We start from the raw sequence: 23,775 nt of genomic DNA, 5'->3' as shown, positions 1-23,775 counted from the left end.
CAATATTCCCTTCTCAAAAATTCTTCGTTCTGCTATAAAATGAATTGCTACGACATTGTTTGACCCACCAATTAAATCGATCATTCTATCACCAAAGAGGATTCTTTTTTTTATTTAATTCTAGAAAGCGGTGGAAGAAATGTGTAACCAGGCCCATGCCATTTACATTACTCTTTGTATTAAACAAAGTGAGCATGAAATGAATTTTATAACAATACATATTTTCCCTTCACATTCAGTCCACCGTCTATGAATGGAAACTTGAACACTAGGATAGAAACAACAAATAGGTGCCATTGCAAAATATGTATCTTTATTGTCAATGCTGTTGCCTTTTATAAAGAAAAGAAATCACGATGAGCTCAATCTTAAAGTGTAAGACTCATGAAGCAAATACAAAACTTTGGCCATACAGTTGGCTGATTGAATGTAATGTTTGAAAAAAAAGAGTTGTGAAGTTGGAGGAATATGGTGTAACTTCTAGTCATGTCCAACCAGACCCAGCATACATGTTCCATAATCACCCTTGAGTTCATCCTACAAAAGAAAGCACATTTAACATAAAATTTAGAAATAAATAATACGTGCTATGAACTGTATTTATATGGACACATCCCATTACATTGCGAAAATGGTATCTGCCTAACAATGAAGCAATAGTTGAAGAAATAGGCATTGTAAATCTATGGAATCTTATGTCTACAATTACAGACCTTTAGAAATGCACACAACTATTGCTGTGAATATATTTAGTTATTTTAAGTTCAATTATTAACCGGGATGTGTCTTTCTGTCATACTTCATTAATTTAATAATACAAAAAAACACACTGCTAGTTCTGCAGAATATTTTCGAAGCAACTGCTTCTCCTTCCTGTATAATTGGCACTTTTAATTCCTTGCATTTACAAACAACAAATGAATACCAATTACATGCAGGGTCCGTCAAGCTGCTAGATCAGGAAGCATATCATACCATGAATGCCTGGCGTATACTTTTGCCGTAAAACCGCTTGAAAAGGGCTTGGATTTCCTTCATGTCAATTTCGGAGCGAGAGACCATAATTCTATTCAATGCTTTTTCATTAGTTCCAGAGCCCTATGTAAGAAAGGAGAAGAAAATAATGCCCATTTGTATGTAATTTTATAAACTGGATGTGCTTGTCGAGTCATGCTCAATGCTCAGCGTACCTTTGGACAAATCTTTGATCTGTCTTATGCATATGTCAAATATCAATATCTCTTCAAGCATCAGCACTTCTCCAAACATCACTTGTTGCAAATTATTCAAGCCGTCCAATAAAGGTACCAGTGAATATGAATATACATCTGTTACTTTTCTTTAGGTCCAACTGTTTTAGTTTGGTTCTTTGCATCACAGTTGTTAAAAAGGCCTAATACCTATAGCAAGTTTTGAGTGTGGCCCTTCAATTGTTGGAATACTCCGACCAACCTCTTTCAGACTTGGTCAAAGACATTTTAGCTCAGATTAACAGAGTATTCATCTCTCACCTAATGCTATTGACTGTTTGGCTATATACCTCCACCCCATTTAACTGTGTGTATTGTACTGCAGGAGGGTTACCCACGCCTGGATACCCTCCCCCCAGGTTGATTAGCTCAGCTACACAAATATGACTTGATTGATTGATAACCTCCCATCTGTAGCCCTCTGTTTTCCCAGCTGGTTTCCTCCTTTGTGTTTCCCTCTGTTTCCTGACCCTATCCCTCCACCCCATGCACTTTTTCTAACCCCTTTCCACATGCCACCCTCTAATGTTCCTTCCTTCCTTCTTTCTCTTTTCTGTGCGTTTTTGTTTACCTCCATCCAGCTGCAACCTTCTTGTACACATCTCCCTTCCCCCATGTGCTCTTCATCAGCACCAAACCTTCCCACCCCTTCTTAGCTCCCTCCCTCCCTCTTGCCCTGATCTGGACCAGCTCATTCTGTCCTTGTGAAAGTATAGGGTGAAAGCTCTTCTTTAGTCTCCGCAATTAGAAAGTATATAGTAAAGTTAAATAGGTTGATGTTTAGATATAATTTAGAACTTGAGTTAGGCCCACCTATTTGAATCAATTTAAATACTTATATATAACCATGATTGTTGACATAAATGTTCAAATAAGGTAACAACAATATCTAGACCAGATTACAAAGTCAGACATTGATATGGAGAATAATTTCATCTTTTCTTTCATTTCTTCATTAAAGTTTTTACAGCGGCATAATTTTTTTCAGCAGGTTTAGAATTTGAAAATACTATTTTAATGACTGTACATGCGAAACGTGTTTCACCCTTTATGGCATGTAAGTTTAGGGCTTTCTCAAGGACTTTGCATCAGTCCTTCAAGAAACAGTTTGTATTGTGGCAAAGTCTTTGCAGTCTGAGTTTCTGCCATTGGTTGAAGTGGCAGAATGTTATGTTTTATCTCCATGTTGGCTCTGCGTCACATGTTGAATGAGTTACAATTTGCTGTATTTGTGAGGGGAACATTCCACACTTGTCATTTGGAGCTTGTCCAGACGAGATGATAACAGTGGCTTATTGAGAGAAGCTGAGAATAAACGTTTACTAATTTTACACTACAAACGTGTCAGAAAATTTCAAATAGATTGCCGATGACTTAATCCACCGCAAAGCCACACAACAAGACGTTGATTCTTTGCTAAACGGCGACCCAGTAGTATCCTGCCGGAAGTCTTTGCAATGCTGTGGAAATTTAGCCTGGTGAGTTATGAACTTTAAGAGCCTGACTGTCCCTGCCAAAGTACTCGGTCGGTGAGCTGAATGTTTGATGGGTACGGTTGCTGGGCGTTGACCAGTGCTGACCATGTCCTGCGCATGTGTGGATTTTCACAACTAGCTACGGCCATGTGAGAAGTGCATTTTTGGTTGGCCTGGCACATCATGGAAACATGCCCAACGCACTCTGAATGAAAGAAAGCATAGCTACCCACAGCATGTTCCGGCCATTTTGGATGGCTGGGAAGATACTCATTCAAATCTAAGGGTACTGTGGTTCCATTGCCGCCCGCATTTCCGTATTGGTTTTGGTAGAATTCAAGTGCAATATATCACGGTGACAGGCACACCTGTGCTTGTCTATTCTATGTTATTATAGTGACAGGCACACTTTTAGCAGTGACAGGTACACCTGTGATTCTCTATCCTAATGTATTACACTGACAGGCACACTTTTAACCTTGACTGCTGGTTATGGGCACTAAGCTTCGAGTCAAGTCCCTTTGAATATTGTCTGCAGTTGGTGTTATATACATTATTTTCAAGAAAGGCTGCCATGGTGTATATGTGTGTATAACAGTGAAACACACACCTATATAACTACTACAGATCCAAAACGTGGCATGCTAGGAATCCATACAGTGACACTCACACCAGTTTGGAGAGACCGAGTTACGTGTTTCTCCGAGGTGCTACACACACCTGTATAGTGCCACTTTAAAAACAGTTAAAAAACTGTCTAGGGTCTCGCCATTTCTACCTTTTTGATCAGTAAAACCCTACACCTTCATGTAACCAAATAATTACTTTATTGTCATATCCCCGAGATAGGAAGCGGGACATGGAACAACGCTTCCTATCTCGGGGATATGACAATGAAGTAATTGCACGAGCCAAACAAAGAATCATTAAGCTCCCTAGGGAACAAACATTGAAATCCAAGATTAAGAATAAAAATAGGAACATGTCTACTGTGCGTCTTATCACCAACTACAGCACTTTGTCCTCTAAAATATATAGGATACTGAATAAATACTGGTTTCTTTTAACATCTTAGCCAGGGCTACGCCCATTCATTGCAAGCCATCCTTCTGTGACTTACCGTAAGGGAAAGTCAATCAAGAACATTTTAAGTCCTAGTTACCCTAGACAATACTCACGGGCTCCTAATTGGCTACAAATAAGGGGCATTGGATCATTCAGATGCGGAAACTGCAGTATGTGCAGTAGGATTATACAGGGCATACGCTGCTTTAGTTACAATGGTTCGCAGAATTACAACATTACTACAAATATTGATTGTAATACTACTTATGTAGTGTATGCCGTGATCTGCAAATGCGAATTGATTTATATTGGAAGCACCATCAGGAGACTTAGGGATAGGATATCAGAACACTTCAGGGCTCTGAAGAATCATGATACTAGATATACTATTGCTGCTCATGCTGCTGAATGTGTATCACAGGGTGCTCACCCTTCGTTCACATTCCACGGCATAGAGAACATTCAGATAGATGTGAGGGGTGGTAACAGAGAGCTTAAACTCCGACAGAGGGAGGCTCGCTGGATTTTGAATTTGCGTGCTGTAGAAAAGGGCTTGAATTTTGACAATGAACTGCAATACTTTTTAGGATGAAATATTTTATGACATCAGACTGTATTAATTTCATTCTATATATTGTAGATTTGTTTGCTTGCTTATGCTGTCATTCCTTCTGTTTTGATTTTGGAAATGTGTATGACTAGCCATTTGCCTATATGATGCACCACTTACAACTGTGTACCTATATGGAATTATCTGAGTTGGTTCATGCACATAAGGATTACTTGTCCTGTTATAACATAACATGTTGAACGATGTATTCTGATCCATATAGTGATGATTTGCTCTTATTTTAAGGTGGGTCTACGCATGTTCTAATACTTGCTCTATCTCACTTTACTATTACTATTGATCTTCACTTATATCATTTCTTTCTTTGTGCACTGTTATATAACCTTTGTGATTGTTGACTTAGCAAAATGAACGGGGTACCACATTTAGTTTGCGCTTCAAATATGGTCCCTGGAGTAATGATAGAATTGGGACAGTACATACAACGAGAAATATATTAAGACGGAACCGGAACATTTTATATGCTCATTGAGAGTGCCGAATAAAGTTTTTATTATGTATTGTAAAAACGCGTAACTTTGGGCGCCATTTTGGAATGGTCTGAAACCGGGGAATAATTGGTCCTTCCTTAGTGTTTGAGACTGAGTATTTATGGACACTAAAAGATGGCGCGGGTGCTAGACGCCGTACTCGTGCTGCCACCGGTATTGAAAATAATAAACTTACTCAGTAAGTGTCTTGTAAGACGTTTACTTCCTAAAACCCTCGAGTTGTAATTCGAAGCCTTGAATTGGTATGCTTTGCGATATGTCACTTTACTGTTATTTAACGATGTTCTGTCAACCTTACGAGTGCTTTGAAATATGGGAAACCTTGTCTGAGAGGTTTTACACAAATAACTTTAATATGTCCTGACTCAAGAATGTAAAGTTAGATCGAGTAGGGCCATTAAATTATTAATGGTGTTGAAGGCTAGGTATTACATCCTATTTTATTGCTGAGGACTTAATATTAATGTTCTATTTTAGATGTTGTGACCGGACCTTGCCCTGACGAGGGTCTCGTTTATTCTATAAATTGAGGTGCTACTTCTTCGTTGAATCGACTTGATAACTTCAAATTTAATGAGTACTGGAGTCACTTTTTAGGTTTTCCTTACCTAGCGTGATGAGGCAGATAAATGGGAGTGCTAATGTCACTTCATGGTCAAATTGGATTTCATTCTGTATATATGTCCTTATAATATTTTGTTGTACGGCTAACTCATTGCGCCACTCGGAACAGAGAGTCAGTGGTGTCGCCAGTCTCATAAATACATGTGCTGGTGAGCGTTTATTTCTGGTTTAAACTTTCTTATATTCACTGTTATTCACTTAGGGTTTTTAGAGGTATCAGGATTCTTTTTTATGATCTGCACTTAGTTGGACATGTCCTTTCATAATATTCTTTTCTTCTTTATTTAATTTTTAATTATGGGTTTCTTTTGGGTTCTATTGAGTCTGTCTTTGCACTTCTTATCTTTTTATAAATAAAAGATAAACTTTCTTGTGTTTCTTCGTTTATTCGAATATGTTGTACTCACATTGGGTGTGTTGATTGAATCCATTACCTTGACACATAGGTGAAATCGCCATATGGATGCTCCTGTCATTTGAGGCGATTTGGTTGTCACGGGGTTGAGAATAAACTTGTCTTTTCTGAATTACCTTTTGAATATGTTTTATATGACATATTTAGGACCTCATTTATGAGGCCGTGTGTCAGTTTTGCGCTTCCGATGCGTCACTTTTTGTGACGCATCGGCGGCGTAAAACATGCCTCCTGTTGCGCACTATTTACAAAGTGACGCATCTAAGCAGATGCGTCACTTTGTAAACCCCTGAGCTACATTATACCTGCGTCAGGTATAATGTATGCAGGGGGGGGCGTTCCCCCGCAAAAAGCTTCGTAGAAGTGACGCAGTGAAATCTATGAGATTTCACTGCGTCACTTCTAGGACGCCGTTGCGTCAAAATCTTGCGCCTGCCTCACAGCAGGCGTAAGACTGACACAGGCCCTTTTACATGGGGCTTGCCCCATGTGAAAAGACGCATTGCTGGAGTTGCGTCACTTTTGTGACAAACTCCAGCAATGCGTCACTTTTGCGCTTAAAGATACGTCAGAAATACTGACGTATCTGTAACTCCTTGCGACATGATGCGTCATATTATAAATATGACGCATCAGGTATGTCGCAAGGAGTGCGCACTGAGAAGTCACGCATCGCTGCTTTCACGCAGCGATGCGTCATTTCTCATAAATGAGGCCCCAAGTTTGTAATTGTTGTTTTTGTTGTATATTCTAGCCCTGATGAAGTCTAAATGCATAAACTGCTAAAATTAGACGAAACACGTGTTGGCTAGCAATCAAAGAGATGCTGTAATGAACATTGGAGAAGAAGACTGACACCTATTTTGGAACAAGATGCTTTATTTGATAGATGTTTTGTATATAGTTTGACTTTGCTCGGGATATATTGCATTCACATAATAGAGAGGGCTGAGGTTGTTCAGCCACAAATTTGTCTTGCCATGAATGCGGAAAGGTGGGGAATTTCACAAAATTATACCAGGGTAGTCAAACTACAGAGTCCAAAGTGAACTGTCTGGCTGAGGATAATTAAGTAAAGGAGCAACAAATGTTAAGAGATTTCCAGGATATGATTTTTGTTGTTTCAGATGACAAATTTGCATGTGGAGACCTGAATGAGTGTGTCAATCCATATGTTGATATCATAGCCAGGTGAAGGTTTTACATCTATTGCTTGATTAAGGTCAGAAACTAGCAGAATGAGGCAGAATAAAGGTCAGAAACAAATAGAAAGAGGCAGAACAAAGGTCAGCAATGAGCAGAAAGAGGCAAAATAAAGGTGAGAAATGAGCAGAAGAGGCAGAATAAAGGTACGAAACAAACAGTAAGAGGCAGAATAAGTGGCAGCCAGAGGCAGAAAGAGCCTAAATACAGGTGAGAAACAAGCAGTAAGAGGCAGAATAGAGGTCAGAATCGAGCAACAAGATTCAGAACAAAGGTCAGAAATGAGCAGGAAACGTCTAAATCAAGGTGAGATATGAGGAGAAAGAGGCAGAATTGAGATCAGAAACAAACAGAAAGAGGAAAATAGTGGTCAGCAATGAGAAGAAAGAGGCACAATAAAGGTGAGAAATAAGCAGAAAGAGGCAGACCAAAGGTCAGAAATGAGCAGAAAGAGGCAAAATAAAGGTCAGCAATGAGCAGAAAGAGGAAAGATATAGTTGAGAAAGGAGCAGAAAGAGGCAGAATAGAAGTCAGAAACTAGCAGAAAGACGCATCGGCGGCGTAAAACATGCCTCCTATTGCGCACTATTTACAAAGTGACGCATCTAAGCAGATGCGTCACTTTGTAAACCCCTGAGCTACATTATGCCTGCGTCAGGTATAATGTATGCAGGGGGGGGTGTTCCCAGGCAAAAAGCTTCGTAGAAGTGACGCAGTGAAATCTATGAGATTTCACTGCGTCACTTCTAGGACGCCGTTGCGTCAAAACCTTGCGCCTGCCTCACAGCAGGCGTAAGACTGACACAGGCCCTTTTACATGGGGCTTGTCCCATGTGAAAAGACGCATTGCTGGAGTTGCATCACTTTTGTGACACACTCCAGCAATGCGTCACTTTTGCGCTTAAAGATACGTCAGAAATACTGACGTATCTGTAACTCCTTGCGACATGATGCGTCATATTATAAATATGACGCATCAGGTATGTCGCAAGGAGTGCGCACTGAGAAGTCACGCATCGCTGCTTTCACGTAGCGATGCGTCATTTCTCATAAATGAGGCCCCAAGTTTGTAATTGTTGTTTTTGTTGTATATTCTAGCCCTGATGAAGTCTAAATGCATAAACTGCTAAAATTAGACGAAACACGTGTTGGCTAGCAATCAAAGAGATGCTGTAATGAACATTGAAGAAGAAGACTGACACCTATTTTGGAACAAGATGCTTTATTTGATAGATGTTTTGTATATAGTTTGACTTTGCTCGGGATATACTGCATTCACATAATAGAGAGGGCTAAGGTTGTTCAGCCACAAATTTGTCTTGCCATGAATGCGGAAAGGTGGGGAATTTCACAAAATTATACCAGGGTAGTCAAACTACAGAGTCCAAAGTGAACTGTCTGGCTGAGGATAATTAAGTAAAGGAGCAACAAATGTTAAGAGATTTCCAGGATATGATTTTTGTTGTTTCAGATGACAAATTTGCATGTGGAGACCTGAATGAGTGTGTCAATATATATGTTGATATCATAGCCTGGGTAAGGTTTTACATCTATAGCTTGATTAAGGTCAGAAACTAGCAGAATGAGGCAGAATAAAGGTCAGAAACAAATAGAAAGAGGCAGAACACAGGTCAGCAATGAGCAGAAAGAGGCAAAATAAAGGTGAGAAATGAGCAGAAGAGGCAGAATAACGGTACGAAACAAACAGTAAGAGGCAGAATAAGTGGCAGCCAGAGGCAGAAAGAGCCTAAATAAAGGTGAGAAACAAGCAGTAATAGGCAGAATAGAGGTCAGAATCGAGCAACAAGATTCAGAACAGAGGTCAGAAATGAGCAGGAAACGTTTAAATCAAGGTGAGAAATGAGGAGAAAGAGGCAGAATTGAGATCAGAAACAAACAGAAAGAGGAAAATAGTGGTCAGCAATGAGAAGAAAGAGGCACAATAAAGGTGAGAAATAACCAGAAAGAGGCAGACCAAAGGTCAGAAATGAGCAGAAAGAGGCAAAATAAAGGTCAGCAATGAGCAGAAAGAGGAAAGAAATAGTTGAGAAAGGAGCAGAAAGAGGCAGAATAGAAGTCAGAAACTAGCAGAAAGAGGGATGATTAAGGTGAGCAACGACCAGAAAGAGGCAATATAAAGGTCAGCAGCAAGCAGAAAGAGACAAACCAAGCATTTGCAAAGCAATCGTCTTGCCTTTGGGACCTTAAATGTATTTAGCTGTGCAGCACATTAGCCTGTGTGCTGAAACATCTACTGTTCTGTAACATGGAGGAAAAATAAGCACTAAACTGCGTGACACGACAGGTATGGAAGCATATGGAGAGAAATATTGCATTTCAGCGGGAAATGGTAGAGTCCAAAACTCTGTTTTTAATAAGGGCCTTCGGTGGTCATATCACTGAAAATATAAGATTTGAACAAAATATTACTGTCTACGGGTGCTCGTGGAAGACAGTTTCTATGGACTGGAATCTAGAGGATGCTGAAGTGATTCTGGTATCTTACTGACCTCTGCTGGTCGTTTTCTATCAAGAAAGTTAAATAGAGCCAGCTGCCAGAATAATAAAAAAAGAAAGTACCTCAGCAGAAAGAAATTCTGGTATTTTACTGACCTGTGCTGGTTGTTCTCTAAATAGAGGCAGTTGAACATAAAAAAGTCCCTAAGCGGAAGCAGACAGGTCCTAGGGCTGCTCTCCAGAGCCCACTAAGTACATACACACATAAGTATATACTAAAGTATATAAATATATACTAAAGTATATACAAGAGGTCTCGAATGCTCAACCTAAAAAGGCGATCAATGAGAAGAAAGAGGGTGAATAAAGGTCAGAAATGAGCTGGAAAAGGCAAAATAAAGGTTAAAATGAGCAGAAAGAGGCAAAATATAGGTCAGATTTGAGCAGAAAGAGGCAAAATAAAGGTCAGAAGCGAGCTTGCTGAAAAATGCTGAGACCTTGTCAGAGGCCCTGCCTACATTCTCAACCACTCTGAAGAGTGGCCTCCTCGTGCACTACTGGTTGGGGGATGAAGTCCCTTAGGCTGCTGAGGGTTGTTGGAGGCCAAGAACCCCCATTGTTGACGCAATTAAGTCCTTCAGGGTGGGATTGCTGAGAGCTTGTTGGAGGCCCATGCACTTTCTAAACCACTCTGCAAAGGGGCCTCCTGATGCACTACTGGTTGGGGGATGAAGTCCCCTTGACTGCTGAGGGTCATCGGGGGCCAAGAACCCCTATTGTTGCCACAAGTAAGTCCCGCACAGCCACATTGCTGAGACTAGGGGTGAGCGAGCCAATAAACTCTGCTCTGGTTTTCTGTGTTCCAGGAGGAGCCCTGAGTGGCAAAACTGCACAAATTCAGCTGGCAAAGGAAAGTTAACTACCCACCCCTAGTTACTATGCACTGACCCACTCAGAGACTCATGCGCCCACTCACAAGTCCACTCAGAGACTCATGTACCCACTCCAAACCCTCTCAGATACTTACAGACCCGATAACTCTGAGACTCACACAACCACCAACCTACATATACAGCCACTCACACACCCACTGTCAAAGGTTACAGTTAGGAAAACAAATTATTAAAAACATCAGAATGCACTCAAAAAAGAAAAACAAAAGTTACAGGGATGTTACAGTTATAAAATACAATTAAAAAACATTGAAATTCACTGAAAAAAATAAAGGTTATAGGGTCATTTAAGTTAGGTTCACATTTCAGATTTTACAAAAAAAAAACAGAGAAATTCAGCAATTATAGTTACCTGAGCTGACTATAACTTATGCCCCCGCAATGCACTGCTTATGACCCCATATTCCATCACTCATGACATGGTCAGTGACATCACTGATGACATCTCAAGAAATAAACTCCCAAATTTTAAACCACATTAAAATGATTCAGAAGCCTCTGATTGTCATTCAAAAGAGGGAATTACAAATATTTTTCAGATATGCTGTAGTAACTGAATTAGTATTTCATCTTGCTAGATAGTCCAGGAACTTAATACCAAAAAATCATGAGGTTACCTTTACAGACAACGTTATTTTACCTTTGGCAGACAGATTGTTTCCAAAACGTAAAATATAATGTGCTTTGTGTCAGCCTCTTGTCCATGATTGGATGGCTTTCTTGTCCAACTCAGTAATTTCTTCTTGATTTGATGTCTATTACCCTATTCTTGTGTTTGTCCCTGCCTGGAGCATTCTGCTTTCATAGTGTTCTGGCTGAATATGTTTTATCATTTCATTGCAAACTTTGGGCACTCCTTGACTTTTTTGTTTGGTCCATGAAGTTCAGAATAATCCCACATATTTTGCAGATGATTACATTTAATTTGAGAAAGGGCATAGAAAGGAACAATGCGCCAACAGAGGCACATTTTGTTAGGAGCACCATACAGCAATACCCTAATGTGATCCAATCAGCTCTTTTGATGGAAGATAGCATCATACACTGGCTTTTACAACACTCCCTGCCTAGAGGCTTAGGAGCAGCAGATCATATCTACCCACAAAGATCAGACCAAGAGCTGGCCCCTCCATCATATATAATGGCTGTGATCAGTAGCTATATGGGCCACACAGTTAGAAATCTTTAGTGAAGGGTATGGATACATACAAAGGACACATTTCACAGAATGGATAATTTTTAATATATGAATTTCATATAAATTGTTATTACAGCTCTGGTTCCATTCAATTATGCCACCTTTTTGATATTTAAAGAATGATTTAGTCCTCTTTCAATGTCTGAGATATATGGATAATTTCATACTACTACACATTCAAGAAGTGGTTGGAAGAGTTCAATTCATTGGAACAGGAATTTTGGGGCGTATTTACAAGAAAAGCTCGGAGTGTGGAGCTGCGCCAAATTTGGCAATACCGCCCTCTGACATTTTCAAAATGCAGGGGCGCGCACTATTCACAAGCATACGGCTCACCACAATGTTTTCCCAGCGCTGGCACAACATTTAGCTGCACCATAGTGCAAGGGTGCCTGCGCTGCAGTGAATGATTGTTTATGTGCAGGAAGGTGTCCCTTTCTGCACATTAACAAACACTAATGGTGATGTATTACTTCTATGTGTGCTGCATTCTGCAGCACATATAGAAGTAGCAAAGGATCAGTATATAATAATTCTTTATGTGCAGGAAGGGACCGATTTCTGCACATAAACAAGCATTAATGGTGTTTTGCTCTTCCTATATATGCTGCAGAATGCAGCACACAGAAAAAGCAAAAACGAGGAGAAATACAAGTATTTCTCCTTTTTTTGCCATTCCTATGCCTGCTCTTGAATGGCATTAGTTATTGTAGCTGCCTCAGATTTACAACTCCTTGTAAATCTGGGGCAGCATCAAAAGCAATGGGGGTTGCAGTGGAATGCCCCCAACAACACCCATTGTAATCCCCCTTTCACGCTAAGTGATGCGTGTAAAGGGGACTTATTTACAAGGCAGTGTTAAGCCGCAAAAAGTGGCTTAATGCTGCTTTTAAATGTGCCTTCAGAACATTGCTAAAAGTGACATTCTGGTGGCGATATCCCCCTGTAAACATGCCCCTGTGTCTCTCATGACTTTTCGCTTCAGCTATTACACTTACCTTGCAGCATGAGGGGAGAGCGAGATAGGGAGAAGTGTTGGTCGCCTACACATTTTCAGCACTATCTCTAGGGAAAGGGCCTCATACTTGAATGTCAAGTTACTGGATTTTGAACACTACTTTGAAATTGGGAGGTATATGTGGTTCAAGGTCTGATAATGAGGGGCATTAATTTGGACATTACTGTACCTATACTTCTTGGTGTTCCTTTGTTGCTTTGGTAGTCTGTTCTCCTTTGAAAAGATATAATGAATCAGTCACTGCTTAATTTGAGCTGGTGGTTTCTGGTGCTCAGAACCGTTACTTCATTGTTAACACTGGCACTCATGATAGTCTGCCACATGGTGGCGTTTTTTGTCTAATTTAAAAATGAGCTCAGCTACTGTCCTTTATTAATGAACTAAACATTAATAAAAGGACCACTACCTGCCCCCCACCCCCAGCTACTCCATAGTGTTGGGCACATGGAATAATCTGAATTCTCACACTTGTAGAAGTGTGATGTTTAGTAGTTGTTATGGTACTGTTGTTGGCAGCACTGGCTGGGGCAATGAGTGTTGCAAGCTGCAGTGGCCTCCTGGTGAGAGCCTTGGCAGTTATGTTTTTTTACAAACTAAGCATTGGGTAAGGTGTCTCCTTCTCTTGCAAAGAGTACAGAAGGAGGTTTTGTGCTCCAGTGCCATGTTAACCTTTAAGTAAAGTAAGTGAATAATTAACATTGGCACCCTCAAAAGGCTATGTCTCCATACATTTTTTGTATTATGCCAAAATTCAAATGCCACCTTCATACAAACATGTGAACTCTTATCCACTGCACAGGTAAAAAAGAGAGCCATCTCAATAACATCCCCTGCCACAAACTACATTTTTCGTTTGTGACAAGGGATATTTCATTTCTGGTGGCTGATGAAATTTACTCTTGAGATATGGTATAAAACACGAAATATAAAGCTGTAAATCAAATGTACTTCTACAGCTCATCTCCATTGTGTCCACGTCCCCTTGTGCACAATAAAAATACTCTGAGCTGAATCTTCACAGATTTTTTGGGCTGTCCATCAAGAAGCTTGCCTTTGGATTAGATATTCACAAAGCCTTTAAAAGGAAATAATTTGATCTACATGATATCAGAAATATGCAAAACTTGATTTAAATATAATATTAATCCATCTCATTCTAGGCATATTTTTCCATTGATCACACGATTCTAGCAATCGTATCTATAAAGCTTTCTTAAGGTCACAAAAATAATCATTTTGTGTTGAACACATTTTCTCTATATATTCCTTTGAGTGGCATGAAAGAAACAATGGCACTCTTTGGTACAGTAAACGCAATTAGCATAGTTCAGGATACTTGCTTTTTATCTATAGGGCACTATTGACAAATTATATCCATTCTTATACCCATGAACCCTTAAAGAAAGATTTGCGGTACACCACTCCTTTAAAAGCATATATTTTTGGCAGAATAGAGAGGTGGGGAGAAAGAATACACTGATCATAAACTCCTGTTCAAATGGTTTGCACTAAAGGACATTTATTATATTCTTTTGTGAAACTTTGCGGTAAGGAAGTGGCATTCCTCAAAAAAACTGCTGGGCGATGGGCACCCACCTGACTGGATTGATTCTCATCAGGGTGTTCTGACCTGAAGAGAGCAAAACCCCTTCAACCTATAGAGTAGGCAATAAAAGTAATGATTTCTATACACATCAGTTACCTTTACATACAGCAATGGAAAAACCCATGTGGAAGTGTGTTTGGCAAATTTAACGAGCTTAGGACAAGCACCTTTACATTGCCTGCATGTTGCTTGATCAGGCATAATCTCCATTCAACTTCATGCAATCAATTCCCAAATAAAAGGATGGAGTGAATGCAAATGGTATCCATGCACTCACTACAAAGGCTACTCAAAAATGTGAGCGTGCGTTTGTTTGCTAAGATGCCTTAAGCATTGCCTCTGTGGTCTGGTATGTGTGTATGTGTTGCCACTGTGCTCTTTCTCATCTAATCTGTCAGTTTTGTCATTAATCTCTGCATGCGCTATAGGAAAGGAAGGCTTTGTTTGATATTTTTTTTTAATGGATATAAAGCGTAATTTATTAACTCATTCGAGAAACTGAAGGTAAAAAGTCAGAAAAGTCAGAAAGATGCCATTTTGTTTCCTGTGCATACTTGTACGAGGGTATTCCTGTTGGACTGAAACATATTCTTTTCAGTCCGTGCTATACATTCTCTGTTTAATAAAGGAGAACAGAAGGAGTTTGCTTAGGTACAATACAATACAATACAACATAATCTGAAAGGTTTTTTAAAAACGTCTACAGACGGGGGGCGTGGCTTGGCGCCCGATGGTGATGGCGGCGCCCGTGTGAGGCTTTGCTGGGGACTCGGGTGACACACTGTTTAAAGCTCATCTTTTCCTGCTGGACGGCTTCTTCTCAGCGGCGGACCATTCCTAATTACCACCGCGACTGATGTTTATGCGCTGAAATGCCCTGAGACGGAGGACTGCAACAGTCGGCGGCTTCACTTCAGGTACTGATGCAGCCGCCATTTTATGACGCCACGCACCTCAGACTCTTGCCGTTCCCACGTGGGACTTTCTTCATGGTCACCGCCGCCTGCTTCCCGACACCTCCGCAATAATTTATTTATTTATTTTTCCATGGCCTGCAAGCTCCCCATTTGTTTCAATCTCTTTCACTATAGTAATGAGATGTTGCTGCATTATTCCTCCTTCCTGACCGCCATTTTGTGATGCTCCTGGGGCTCTACCTCATTGCTTTGCCGATGCGGTGTGGAAGTGCCTGAATTTAAAGACGATTCATGAAAGGGGGTGGTGATGGACAGAGTATCTGAATTAAGCAGAACACTCCTACCCATGTCAAAAGATCAGGGCTTGATCCATCACCGTTTTTTAGCTCACTGCACCATCCCAGCTCAGAACCTGGCTACATGCAAATTAGTCTGACCCTGGCCCAGTGCATCATGGGAACAGGGCAGACCAAACTACCAAGCCAATTCTTTACTGGAAAGGAACAAGCTTCCGGGGACCGGTTTCTGGCATTGCAGCCGTCTTCGGCCCGGCTTGCTTGAATCCTGATGGTGCAGTGAGCAAGGGACTCACATCTGAGTATACCCTACCACACTTATGGTGGCCAAAACGATTCATGAAAGGGGGTGGTGATGGACAGAGTATCTGAATTAAGCAGAACACTCCTACCCATGTCAAAAGATCAGGGCTTGATCCATCACCGTTTTTTAGCTCACTGCACCATCCCAGCTCAGAACCTGGCTACATGCAAATTAGTCTGACCCTGGCCCAGTGCATCATGGGAACAGGGCAGACCAAACTACCAAGCCAATTCTTTACTGGAAAGGAACAAGCTTCCGGGGACCGGTTTCTGGCATTGCAGCCGTCTTCGGCCCGGCTTGCTTGAATCCTGATGGTGCAGTGAGCAAGGGACTCACATCTGAGTATACCCTACCACACTTATGGTGGCCAAAACGATTCATGAAAGGGGGTGGTGATGGACAGAGTATCTGAATTAAGCAGAACACTCCTACCCATGTCAAAAGATCAGGGCTTGATCCATCACCGTTTTTTAGCTCACTGCACCATCCCAGCTCAGAACCTGGCTACATGCAAATTAGTCTGACCCTGGCCCAGTGCATCATGGGAACAGGGCAGACCAAACTACCAAGCCAATTCTTTACTGGAAAGGAACAAGCTTCCGGGGACCGGTTTCTGGCATTGCAGCCGTCTTCGGCCCGGCTTGCTTGAATCCTGATGGTGCAGTGAGCAAGGGACTCACATCTGAGTATACCCTACCACACTTATGGTGGCCAAAACGATTCATGAAAGGGGGTGGTGATGGACAGAGTATCTGAATTAAGCAGAACACTCCTACCCATGTCAAAAGATCAGGGCTTGATCCATCACCGTTTTTTAGCTCACTGCACCATCCCAGCTCAGAACCTGGCTACATGCAAATTAGTCTGACCCTGGCCCAGTGCATCATGGGAACAGGGCAGACCAAACTACCAAGCCAATTCTTTACTGGAAAGGAACAAGCTTCCGGGGACCGGTTTCTGGCATTGCAGCCGTCTTCGGCCCGGCTTGCTTGAATCCTGATGGTGCAGTGAGCAAGGGACTCACATCTGAGTATACCCTACCACACTTATGGTGGCCAAAACGATTCATGAAAGGGGGTGGTGATGGACAGAGTATCTGAATTAAGCAGAACACTCCTACCCATGTCAAAAGATCAGGGCTTGATCCATCACCGTTTTTTAGCTCACTGCACCATCCCAGCTCAGAACCTGGCTACATGCAAATTAGTCTGACCCTGGCCCAGTGCATCATGGGAACAGGGCAGACCAAACTACCAAGCCAATTCTTTACTGGAAAGGAACAAGCTTCCGGGGACCGGTTTCTGGCATTGCAGCCGTCTTCGGCCCGGCTTGCTTGAATCCTGATGGTGCAGTGAGCAAGGGACTCACATCTGAGTATACCCTACCACACTTATGGTGGCCAAAACGATTCATGAAAGGGGGTGGTGATGGACAGAGTATCTGAATTAAGCAGAACACTCCTACCCATGTCAAAAGATCAGGGCTTGATCCATCACCGTTTTTTAGCTCACTGCACCATCCCAGCTCAGAACCTGGCTACATGCAAATTAGTCTGACCCTGGCCCAGTGCATCATGGGAACAGGGCAGACCAAACTACCAAGCCAATTCTTTACTGGAAAGGAACAAGCTTCCGGGGACCGGTTTCTGGCATTGCAGCCGTCTTCGGCCCGGCTTGCTTGAATCCTGATGGTGCAGTGAGCAAGGGACTCACATCTGAGTATACCCTACCACACTTATGGTGGCCAAAACGATTCATGAAAGGGGGTGGTGATGGACAGAGTATCTGAATTAAGCAGAACACTCCTACCCATGTCAAAAGATCAGGGCTTGATCCATCACCGTTTTTTAGCTCACTGCACCATCCCAGCTCAGAACCTGGCTACATGCAAATTAGTCTGACCCTGGCCCAGTGCATCATGGGAACAGGGCAGACCAAACTACCAAGCCAATTCTTTACTGGAAAGGAACAAGCTTCCGGGGACCGGTTTCTGGCATTGCAGCCGTCTTCGGCCCGGCTTGCTTGAATCCTGATGGTGCAGTGAGCAAGGGACTCACATCTGAGTATACCCTACCACACTTATGGTGGCCAAAACGATTCATGAAAGGGGGTGGTGATGGAGTCCCTTTCTCACTGCTCCATCAGGATTCAAGCAAACCGGGCCGAAGAGGCTGAAATGCCAGAAACCGGTCCCCGGTAGCTTGTCTCCTTTCTGGTGAAGAATTGGCTTGGTAGTTTGGTCTGCCCTGTTCCCATGATGCACTGGGCCAGGGACGGACTAATTTGCATATAGCCAGGTTCTGAGCTGGGATGGGGCAGTGAGATAAATAACGGTGATGGATCAAGCCCTGATCTTTGGACTGGGTAAGAGTGGTCTGCTTAATTCAGACACTCTGTTCATCACCACCCCCTTTTCTGAATCGTTTTTGGCCACTATAGGTGTGGCAGGGTATACTCAGACATGAGTCCCTTTCTCACTGCTCCATCAGGATTCAAGCAAACCGGGCCGAAGAGGCTGAAATGCCAGAAACCGGTCCCCGGTAGCTTGTCTCCTTTCTGGTGAAGAATTGGCTTGGTAGTTTGGTCTGCCCTGTTCCCATGATGCACTGGGCCAGGGACGGACTAATTTGCATATAGCCAGGTTCTGAGCTGGGATGGGGCAGTGAGATAAATAACGGTGATGGATCAAGCCCTGATCTTTGGACTGGGTAAGAGTGGTCTGCTTAATTCAGACACTCTGTTCATCACCACCCCCTTTTCTGAATTGAATTTAAAGACGGCAGCCTTCTCTGTAAAAAGTAGTCGCTGAGCATTGCTTACAAGTTGTCTACTATCTGGGTGATTGCTACCCTGTTCGACAGTAAGACGTCATCCCTCTGATACGCTACTTATCTTGCCTCAGCCTCACCGGATATACAGGCAAGGGGAGTTACCAAGATCTGTACTCTGACTTATTGCCACAGGAATGAGACGGAATGCTGCTGCCCTGTTGTTCTTTTTATCCACTACTTCATGCCTTCATTAACACTCGCCTTCCCTGTTCTAATGGTGATACGTGAATTCTTTCATCAATAATTACTGCTTCTTCTTTGCCTGCCGCTCCCTATTGCTGTTTTTGACACTACAGATGTCGTGCTGATTTCTGATTGTGACTCTATGCAAGGTGGTCAGTTTCTCTTTGGCGATTTCCTAGATTAAGACGTGTTGTCTTCAGGAGTGCCTTCTTGGACTATTTACTTCTGCTCCACTTCATGCTCTTACATACCTCCTTGTGTTGGAGTCTTCTCTGCTAAGAAGGCAGTGCGTGTTATGTAGGTCGATACAGTTTCATATATTTTATATGGGGCGACTGAAATCTATGTCGCGCATACACTCCAAAACTACGACAAAGGTGGCCTTTGTGAAGAACTCCAAAGTGTTTTCAGTTCTTTCTAAACTAGAGGGTTCTCTCACTTCATCTGGCTCTGACGCAGCCATGGATCCCTCCCAGTCAGCATCGGGGAAAGCTACCACCAAGAGACTAAAAAAAGATCCTTCCTCGCCTCTCAAATCATCTACACCTGTCTCAATGGAACTCTTGCTGGAAGAGATAAGATCCTTTCGCCCTTTTTTGGAGGAAATCGGGACCCTGCGTCCTTTTATGGAGGAAACCAATGTCAAGCTTCAGGCTCTTACGGAAAACTGGTCGCAAATTGAAAGCAGAGTTTCTTCAGTCGAACAGTCTGTTGCTTCATTTCAGGAAACCCATACCACGGTTTCTCATCTAACCTCACAGGTTGTGCCCTCCAGAAGCAGGTGGAAGAGTTGGAAAATAGGAACAGGCGGAACAACCTCCGCATTTACGGCTTGGTGGAAGGCCTTGAGGGTTCGGACTCAGTCACTTTCTTTAGGTCCTTCCTTCCTAAGTTGCTCCACTTGCCAGAAAGTACGACTCTTAACATTCAACGACTGGGTCGCCTACCTACATCTGCTTCCATGTCGCAGCGTCAAAGAGGTGTCATTCTCTATTTTCTGGAATACACTGACCTTCTGAAGGTTCTTGCGGCTGCCAAGGCTTCACCGAAATTAACATGGTCTGGCTCCTCATTGTTCTTCGCTCAGGACTATGCAAAAGCGATTGCCAATCGTCAGAAGGCCTTCTTAGGCATGAGAGATGTCCTTCGTTCCATGGGCGCTAGATATGGGTTGTACCATCCCTGCTTGTTCAAAGTCACCTACAATAACAAGACGACTACCTATGAAGACCCAGTGCACCTACAGAGTTTCATTAATGCACACAAGACTACTGCCATGGACTCTTCTGGGCCTTCTTCTTCTCATCCTGGCTGAATGGATGCCCTGCTTGCTCTTGTTCTTCTGATGTTCTTGTTTTGGTCATGTTTTGCCTTTCTTTTTCGTTTTGTTCCCTTGCTTGTTATTCTCCTTCTCTTGCATTGTTGTTGACTGCTCCTTGTTCTCCTATGTTCTCCGTTTGTAATTGGTTTTTGTATTTCCCCGTTCTGTGTCCACAGGATTCTTCCCCGTCCGACGATGTCTCCCTGGCCTTGCCTCAGTGGCCCCATCCCACCCGGCTCCATTTTTGTCTTCTCCTTTTGTAGGTATGTTTTTCCCTTATTCCCCTTTGTTCCCTTCTTTCCTTACCCTTCCTCCTGTGTTTTAGCTTCCTTGTTTGTGCGGAAGTTATGTCTGCACGTTCTTTCATTCGTTCTTTCATTCGTACTGATTCCTTTTCTCTTTCTCCTCTCTCAATTTATACTGTATATTTATCTCCTTTTTCTTCATCCTTACTCATGGGTCTTTGTCCTATTTTTGCATATGCTTTATTCTATAGATTACTGTTTATAGTATGTCGCTGAACATAGTGTAATGTAATGTTAAGGATATCAACTCTCCAATTAAACGTCAACGCATTTTATCTCACCTTGCCAAATTGAATGTTTCTCCAGGAAACCCACCTCTCCGATATAGAATCTGTAAAGCTTAAGAGGGGCTCGGTGGGTGAGGTCTTTTATTCACAAGGTGATGGTAAGCGTAAAGGTGTAGCAATCTTGTGTCGCAGATCTCTCCCTTTCACCATTATTTCTCAAGAATCAGATACTAATGGCAGATGGATAAATGTCGGACTATCGCTTAGAGGTGTTCCAATCTCCCTCCTTAATGTCTATGCTCCCACTAATGGTGAACCTCTTTTTTGGGTTGAGTTCTCTCAATGCATTACCCAATTTATGGATGATAATTTCATCCTTGCGGGAGACTACAATCATCCCCTAGATCCTTTTGTGGATAGGAATTCTTATGCCACTTATGTTCCCAACAAACTGCACAAACTCTTTACTCAAGCTATTTCCCAACATAAGCTTGTTGACTCCTGGCGACTATGTAATCCGACCTTGCGGGGGTTTACCTTTTATTCTCCATCTCACCGATCCCAGTCGTGCATCGACTATATTTTTGTTTCTCATACCCTTGCTCAAACGCTCACTGCTGCTGAAATTGGCCCTATTCTGCTTTCGGATCATGCCCCGGTTATAATCAGTGTTGATGTGCTTCCTAAGATTGATGGACCTAGGAGATGGCGCTTTAACAACACCCTCTTCTTGGATCCCAAATTCACTGCCTCCTTCACTGCCTTTTTTGACAAATTATTTTTATTTAATGATACCCCCTCCATCCCAAAGCCCACCGTTTGGGATGCTTTCAAACAGCAGCACGCAACTTTATTATTGGCTATGTCGCAAAGAAGCATAGGGCTGCACGTCAGTATACTAATCACCTCCTTTGTGACATTAAAAGATTGGAACATGTCTATTACACCTCACTTTCTAAGGATAGTCTGACAGCTCTTGTTGCTGCCAAGATGAAATTTAATGAGAAGTCTACGGAGGATGCTTCCTTGTATTTGCTAAAATCTAGTGCTAAGTTTTATGGTGGTAGGAACAAGGCTGGGAAAATCCTTGCAAATTATTTGAAGGTCAAGCACAACAAATTGAACATTGAATCTATTTATGACACCAATTCTAATTTACAGCACAAGGGCGCAGACATCCTCACTGAGTTTTCCCGCTTTTACAAAACCCTTTACACCTCTGAAACCCAACCCTCTATTCATTCCCTCACGCATTTCTTCTCTACTATCCAAAAGCCCTCACACTTCCCTCTTGATCATTCTTCTTTGGAAATTGACATTTCAAAGAAGGAATTGCCCACCGCGCTCCAACATCTCAAACTTTATAAAGCTCCTGGACCTGACGGTTTTACCGTTGAATTTTATCTCCACTTTTCCAACCTGTTACTTCCGAAACTACACTCTCTGCTTGATACCTTTGCTTCTTTGGGTAACTCCTCAGGAACCTTTTCCGATGCACACATTTGTTTAATACCCAAGGAGGGAAAGGATGTGAAGCATTGCAAGAATTATAGGCCCATCTCCCTTGTCAATATTGACTGTAACATTTTTGCTAAGGCGTTGGCGATAAGGTTGGACCATCTGCTCCCGGACCTTTTGGGAGAAGAGCAGTCTGGTTTTGTCAAGGGTCGGTACATCACTGACAATACTAGACTTTTATTCAACATATTATCGAAATCATCACATCTCCAAGGGAAACATCCTTTACAACGCAACTTTTACCACGCAGTGCTTTTACATAGCAACTTTTACAACGCAAATCATTACAACACATTGCGCTGGGGGGCGCTCTAGGATAGGGAATAGATTTAATTTACTATCCAACACCTTCCCTACTATCCACGGGGACTGGAGTTGGAATATTAAATTAAACTATTCACTATCCAGCACCCCAAAGTGCTATGCGTTGTAATGTATGCGTTGTAAAAGTTGCGATGTAAAAGCATGCGTGGTAAAAGCATGCGTTGTAATGTCATACATCCCATCTCCAACACTCCCTTGCAGCGATCGCCCTTGATGCCGAGAAGGCGTTTGATAGGGTCGAATGGCCATATCTTTTCCACATTCTCGGTTGGTTTGGTTTTGGCCCTAAATTCATTTCCCTAGTTTCAATGTTGTATTCTCATCCACGGGCTGCGGTTTATGCGAACGGCCAAATGTCCTCTTATTTTGACCTCGGTAGAGGTGTCCGTCAAGGTTGCCCCCTTTCGCCTTTTCTTTTCAATCTTGCTTTAGAGCCCTTTTTGTCCAAGCTTCGCCAGAATCCCAATATACATGGCTTTCAAACTACTGAATCTCCCATTAAACTTGCTGCTTATGCAGATGATATTTTACTCTTCATTTCTAATCCCACAGACTCCATTCCAGCCTTCCTAGAGGAAGTGCGCATTAACTCCTCAATCTCTGGCTATAAGCTCAACAATGACAAGTGTGAGATTCTACCCCTGACGAAATTTACCTTCAAACCTGATTTTAATGCTTCTAATTGTGCCTGGAGTCCCTCCCATATTAAATATTTGGGTTTACACATCACCCCCTCTATTTCAGACACCATTTCCCTCTGTTTGAATAAATGCTCTCAGAAAATATCAGACCTTACAGCCAGGTGGCATCCTCTCTATTTGTCTTGGTGGGGTCGTCTTGACACCATTAAGATGATGTTGTCCCCTATCATTCTCTACATAATCTCTAATATCCCTGTTTCCATTCCAGCCAAATTCTTTAAGAAAATGTATTTCTTTTCTGTGGCATAACAAGAAATCCAGAATGTCCCTTGCCAGATTAATCCGCCCTGCTTCTGAAGGTAGAGTCAACTTTCCGGACTTTCCTGCCTATCAAGCTTCTTTTTGGTTTCAGGATCCCAGTTCCCCCTGCCCTTTATGGACTAAGGTTGAGCGCCTTTTCCTCTCCCCATTCTCCTTTGCTGAATATATCTCTTTCTCACGTAAACCCTCTTTGACCCCCACT

General features: G+C 42.2%; 1 protein-coding gene across 2 annotated transcripts in view; it reads right to left on the bottom strand.

Annotated features, from left to right (window-relative positions):
- Positions 1-291: 291 nt before the first annotated feature.
- Positions 292-23,775, bottom strand: part of LOC144818407 (annexin A1-like) — a 206,965-nt gene continuing 183,481 nt past the window's right edge. For both annotated transcript variants that reach the window (XM_078675780.1, XM_078675781.1), the window contains exons 12-13: positions 976-1,098; positions 292-537 (exon numbers count right to left, since the gene is read on the bottom strand). In XM_078675780.1, coding sequence (XP_078531906.1) covers positions 481-537; positions 976-1,098 — 180 coding nt within the window. In that variant the 3' untranslated portion in view covers positions 292-480. The remainder of the gene's footprint in view (positions 538-975; positions 1,099-23,775) is intronic.

The sequence above is a fragment of the Lissotriton helveticus genome, chromosome 2_1 (genome assembly GCF_964261635.1).
Source record: "Lissotriton helveticus chromosome 2_1, aLisHel1.1, whole genome shotgun sequence".
In the NCBI taxonomy this organism is placed as follows: Eukaryota; Metazoa; Chordata; class Amphibia; order Caudata; family Salamandridae; genus Lissotriton; species Lissotriton helveticus.
Note: the sequence above shows the minus strand (reverse complement) of the source record. Positions and strands in the feature narration are given on the sequence as shown.